Source organism: Geospiza fortis, unplaced genomic scaffold (genome assembly GCF_000277835.1).
Source record: "Geospiza fortis unplaced genomic scaffold, GeoFor_1.0 scaffold37, whole genome shotgun sequence".
NCBI classification, from domain to species: Eukaryota; Metazoa; Chordata; class Aves; order Passeriformes; family Thraupidae; genus Geospiza; species Geospiza fortis.
The window spans coordinates 1,558,132-1,563,878 of record NW_005054449.1 but is presented as its reverse complement, the minus strand read 5'-3'; the positions used below and the strand labels follow the sequence as shown (position 1 = coordinate 1,563,878).

The following is a 5,747-nucleotide window of genomic DNA, read 5'->3' as shown; positions in this document are numbered from 1 at the left end:
GTTTGCTGCCAGGATATGTGACCCCAAGGGAACTCCACACTGGAGCAGTTTGCTGCCAGGACCTGTGACCCCATGAGAACCCCACACTGGAGCAGTTTGCTGCCAGGACCTGTGACCCCATGAGAACCCCACACTGGAGCAGTTTGCTGCCAGGACCTATTGTATTTGCTGGGAAATGTCCCAGTGAAGGCAGGAATGATGCAACTGACTCCATGTTCTCAGAAGGCTAATTTATTATTTTATAATACCATATTATATTAACGAATACTAAACAATACTAAAGAATATGGAAAGGATACTTACGCTAAAAAGCTAATAATGAAAACTCATTACTCCTTCCAGAGCCCTGACACAGCTTGGCACTGATTGGTCATTAAGTCAAAACAATTCACATGAAACCAGTGAACAATCACATGTTGGATAAACAATCTCCAAACCCCCATTCTAAAAACGCCAAAAATCTATTTTTTCACCCCGTGACAAACTAACTATTACTCTACTTAGACTTTTGTGGCTTGCAGATCCTCATGTAAGGTTGGTAATTGTTTTTTTCCATGGGTCATAATCAAAATCACAGGGGTCTCGGGCTCTGTGCCAGGGTCTCTCTCTGGCAGGGGTTTGGGCAATCCAGGACAGCCAGAGGGATGTCCTGAATTCCAGCACAGCTGAGCAGCTCTGTGCCCTCTGCAGAGTGCCAGCCCACCCAGTTCGGCCCCGAGTGCAGCCTGGCATGCCAGTGTGCCCCCAGCAGCTCCTACTGCAACGCCAGGAACGGGCAGTGCCTGTGCCTGCACGGCCACACGGGACCCACCTGCCGCGAAGGTGAGGCCAGGGAGGGGACAGGACCCGAGGGGAGGCTGTGCCCGGGCTCAGGGGGTGGGTTCTGTGGTTCTGTGCCAGCGGATGGGGTTTGGGAACAGTAAATCAGCTCAGTCCAGTCACTTAGGGCAGCACCTGCCTCTTGCCCAGCCCCTCAGTTGGTCTGACCTGTTTGCTGTCACTGCAGCCACCAGGGAGGTTTATGAAGGCTCAGAATTGAAGGTGTTTAGCAGCGTGGCCATAAATGTGCCCCTGGAACAGCCAGGGCACAAATCCCACTCTGAGCATGAGCTGGGATGTTGATCCCATGCACCAACCACAGTGAAACCCCCACACTCCTCATCCTCGCCCAAACCTGTGGGCTCAGAGTGACCCCCGTGGGTGCTGGGTGGGGGGCAGGAGGGTCTGACCCAAACCCACAGACTGGGACCAGTGCTCCCAGTGGGGAGGGGAATGGGGAGGGAGTGTGCCCCCAGGCCTGGCAGCATTAGGGAGGTTTAGCAGGGCTGCCCACAGCAAGGACTGACCTGTCCTGTCTTGTTTTCCAGCCACGCAGTCCCTGCCACCCACCAGGCCACCACCACCCCCCGAGGGGCTCCAGCCAGCAGAGGAGTAGGTCCTGCTCTGGCAGCACTCCCTTGGTTTCACCAAGCAGCCGCCTGAAGAAGCCAATGACCTGTAATGAACTCAGTTTTGAGCCACACGAGCAGCTCTCATCTCCTGGCAGCCCCAGCTGCTGCTTTTGGGGTGTCTGAGTGAGGCTGAAGCTCCCAGTATAACCAGTTCACTGTGCCAGCGCGGGCTGGCCCTGAGGACACGTGTGCCCTGCCCACACCAGGGCGTGCCCTTGGCCAGAGACCAGGTGACCAGGGCAGGAGGGATCAATTCTGCTCAGGGGACAGTGGACTTTGACAGCTTGTGGCACATTGCTGGCCTTCAACTTTCGGGTGCTGCGCTTGGGGAGGGGGCTGAAATCATGGTCCAAATCAGGTATTTATGCATCAATATTTATGGGAAGCTGCACCACAGTGTCGTCAGGACTGATGGTCAGCTCTCCTGAGACTGGGCCTCCTGTGGACGCACCACCTCACTTGAATTATTTTTTTTTAAATTTGAATTTTCCATTATTTTTACTGTAAGTGACCATTCGCCAGGGGAAAACACACAGGGCTCCAGAGCTGGTGCCTCCTGACAGAACAGGCTGTGCTGGACAAGCTTGTCAGGGGCCTGGAGCCTGTTCTTCATGCCAGAAGTTTGCCAGCCCATGGTGCTGCCCATGTCACTTACTGCAAGAAGAAGGAAGCCAAAATCGACTGAGGAAGTCAGAGATTCTGCATGGAATGGAGACAAAGAGCTGGCTCATCTGGTCAAGGCAAATCCCAGTGGGAATGGCCTCTCCCAGCCCTGAATCCTGAGTTATTTTGTCATGCCAGTCGTAGTCAGGAGCTGGCCACCTGCAGCAGTGGGGAATGTCACACTCCAGTGTCACCAAATCACCCTGGTCGGGGGCCAGGGCCCCCTTTGTCTGTTTGCACAAAGCTCCTGGGCAGGTGAAGCCACTGCCAGAGGAGCCCCAGCTCTGCAGAGGAGAGGGACAGCCCCATCCCATCCCATCCATCCCATCATCCCACCCCATCCCATCCCATCCCATCCCACCCCATCCCATCCATCCCATCCCATCCCATCCCATCCCATCCCATCCCATCCCATCCCATCCCATCCCCACAGGCTGCAGCACAGCCCTGCCCAGGCACTTGGCCTTTAAATTATTCCCACAGGGGCCAACTGAAAATAATAAAAGAATTCTTTCTTTTCCTGATGGAATTTATTTTAATCTGTATAGAACTTGTCATTTTGGGCTAATTCCTTTCTTATTTTATTTCTTCCTTAACAGTATTTTTTTTTTACATTAGCTATCATTCTTGTGAAGAAATCATGTTGATATGAGTGTGTAGTGAAGGACCAAAATCGTGCTGGTGAGGTTGGATGTGGGATAAGCAGGGAGCAGGAAGATTTTGTCCATGTGCCAAATGAGCCCATCAGTGCTGCCAGTGGTGCTGCTCATCTCCAGACAATCATCCCTCAGCTCCCCTTTGCCTTGGAGCTCCTGGGCCATCACAGGAAGGTTCCAGTGACTGGGAGCAGCACAGGAGGAGGAGGAGGAGGCCAGTGGAGATGCTCTGCCTCCATGGCCCTGCTCCAGGAGAGCATGGGAATAGCCTGAAACATGGGGATGGATCCATCCTGTCCCATTCCAGCTGCAGCTCCAGGACTCCTGGCAGCTGCTCAGGGCAAACCCTGTACCTATATTTTTATATAATGTTCTTTTCCTGTTCATATTTCTTAATCCAGTTTGTTTGCTTCCTCTTCTCTTGTACTGTCTCCCTTTTTGGATCTTCTTTAATTTAGCACTGATGAAAAAAATGTTACTTTCTCCACAGTTAAAAGAAATAAACAGAAAGCCTGGCTGAGTTTCTATTTATCTTGTCTGTCTCACTCAAATGCACCTGACAGCTGCTGCAGGTGACAGCAGGCTGGCAGGGGCTCTGGAGGGTGTTCCATGAGGTGTAGATATTGTGTCAGGACATGCAATGCCACCAGCAGAATGAAGCTTCATTTTAGGGCTCATGGTTGGGACAACCTTGGAGCTGTCATGCTCAGGGACACTCACCACTAACACAGAACACGTGGTCCATTGAATATAAGAATTTATTGTTAATTTACAGTCGAACAGTTTGATCAGAACAGTGAATGTGAAGTTTGGCACCCCAAAATCGTAGCAGCCATGTCCCCTGCACGGGGAGTGAGGGGCTGAGCCCTGGGCAGAGCCCCCTCCCCAGCTGGGAGGAGGGGAAGGCAGCACTGCTCCTCATCCTGCCCCTGCTTCCCCCTCTGCCTGGAGCACATCCCAGAGCTGACTCCATGGGAACAACTCTGGCATCAAGTATTTCATCAAGTGACCAAAAGGTGTCTGGCATCACCTCACCTGTGCAGGGCACGACTCTGCCCGAAGGGCCCAAGAATTATTGTGGGGGGGAGAGGCAGAAAAAAGAGAAACAGCAGCAAAAATTGGGCTGAGGAATAAGCCACGCACATGGATTTAAGCTCCAAACAAAGCCTGACTGGGGTGTGCTCCCCCCATACCAGGTGTGCAGCAGGTGCTGCAGGGACAGAGATGGTGGCACGGGCACCTCAGAGCCCAGAACAGCTCCAGCTTGGACACCGTGGCACGGGCACTTCAGAGCCCAGAACAGCTCCAGCTTGGACACGGTGGCACGGGCACCTCAGAGCCCAGAACAGCTCCAGCTTCCCAACCTGAGCCAAACCCTTGGCTGCTCCTGGAGCCTGTTCCAGGCCACCAGTGCCAGCACTGCCAGGAGTGCCCGGTGCCAGCTCTCACAGAGGAGCTGCTGCGTCACTGCTGCCACACAACTCTATCCTGGCTGATGAGATCTGCCACGTGGCACAAGCACAGTTAAGAAGAAAGGCTCTGCTGCTGCCTCCTCTCCGTGGGCTCAGTCTGCAGAGGTCTGGGGCTCCCTCTGGGCTGCCCCTACACGTCGGTCTCGATGCGCAGCCGCTCCATGCGCCGCACGTTGCCCCCGGCGGCCACACGGCTGGTGATGGGCCTGGCACAGGCCTGGGGGAACCAGCCCCGCTCCCCATCCCGCAAACGCTCCCCCCAGCACCAGCCTAGGAGAGAACAGAGCTCTGACAGGGCCAGGAAGGGCCATGGATCCTGGGGGAACCAGCCCTGCTCCCCTCAGCACCAGCCTAGGGAGAACAGAGCTCTGACAGGGCCAGGAAGGGCTGTGGATCCTGGGGATGCACCACTCCCCTCCCCCTTGGAGGTGCTGGCTAGAGGTATCCAGGTGATGCCTCAGGTTTTGGCTTTTCTATTTTTCACATTCTGTGCTGCTTTAGTGTGCGGGTCTGGGTTTCATATTAGGGGATGGTGAGCTCTGTGCACAGAGCAGGGAGACAAAACAATTCCTGCTCCAGCTGGGCACCAAGGACAAATGATCCAAATCTCAGGCCCAAGAGCACAAACAACGTGGGCTGAAGAAAGAAAAACAAGAAGGATGGGACTGCATGGGCTAAAGCTGGAATTGGACAATTAACTCCAATATGCAAAGGACCAAAACTTATAAAAGTGAGAGACCCTGTGACCTGTCGTGCATTTTGTGACCATTTTGGGTTCAGCTGTGGTGTAGCCCTGGCTGGGCTCTTGTGCTGCCCAAGATGGATCTACTGAGACCTGCTAATAAATCCCTACTTGATTCTTTAGCTCCATCTAGTCTCTGTTCTAGGTCAGCCTGCACAAGGCATCACAGGGATGGCAGGGGAGGAGGTTTCTGTTTTACTGCCTGCTCTGGGGGGTGTTTCCTCTCATTTCTGAGGCTTCTACTGCTGGTGCCAGCCACAGTCTGCACACAGGAGTTACCCCTAAGGAACACAAGAGCAGCCCATGGCAGTGCCACCTCCCCCAGCCCCCCAGGAGCCACTGTCACCTGCTGGGACACAGCACCAGCCAGTGCCACGGGTCTCACCAGCAGCCAGGACTTCCTGGAAGCTTCTGCCATTGCTAAAACCCAGTCCCCAAGGATCACCGAAGGTTCCCCCTGCCCTGGCTCTGCTGAGCTCAGAGCCTGCCCCACACCCAGCCCCACGCTCCCTGGCACTCACCATCCTCTTCCCCCAGCACCAGGACAACGTCTGCCTGCTGCAGGGACAACTCATCCGCCTCCTTGGCCAGGTAGGCACGGGTGATCTCCACCTGGCTCAGGTCTGCAGGACAGGGGACAGCAGGGACAGTGAGCAGGCACAGCCCCAGCCATGCCCTCCCCCAGCTGCCCACCCAGTGCTCCACAGCACAGCATGCTCCAGTCCCTCCTGTCCCTGCCCCTTATCCCTCCAAGCTTGCCAAA

The 5,747-nt window shown here is 54.7% G+C and overlaps 2 protein-coding genes across 2 annotated transcripts in view; one reads left to right on the top strand and one right to left on the bottom strand.

Annotated features, from left to right (window-relative positions):
* The window catches only part of MEGF6 (multiple EGF like domains 6), a 50,610-nt gene extending 48,110 nt beyond the window's left edge, over positions 1–2,500 (top strand). The window contains exons 33-34 of the mRNA XM_031062500.1: positions 691–822; positions 1,368–2,500. Of these exons, the coding sequence (XP_030918360.1) occupies positions 691–822; positions 1,368–1,435 (200 nt within the window). The 3' untranslated portion in view covers positions 1,436–2,500. The remainder of the gene's footprint in view (positions 1–690; positions 823–1,367) is intronic.
* Positions 2,501–3,539: 1,039 nt separating this feature from the next.
* Positions 3,540–5,747, bottom strand: part of ARHGEF16 (Rho guanine nucleotide exchange factor 16) — a 12,518-nt gene continuing 10,310 nt past the window's right edge. The window contains 2 exon segments of the mRNA XM_005427670.3: positions 3,540–4,512; positions 5,506–5,607. Coding sequence (XP_005427727.2) covers positions 4,373–4,512; positions 5,506–5,607 — 242 coding nt within the window. The 3' untranslated portion in view covers positions 3,540–4,372.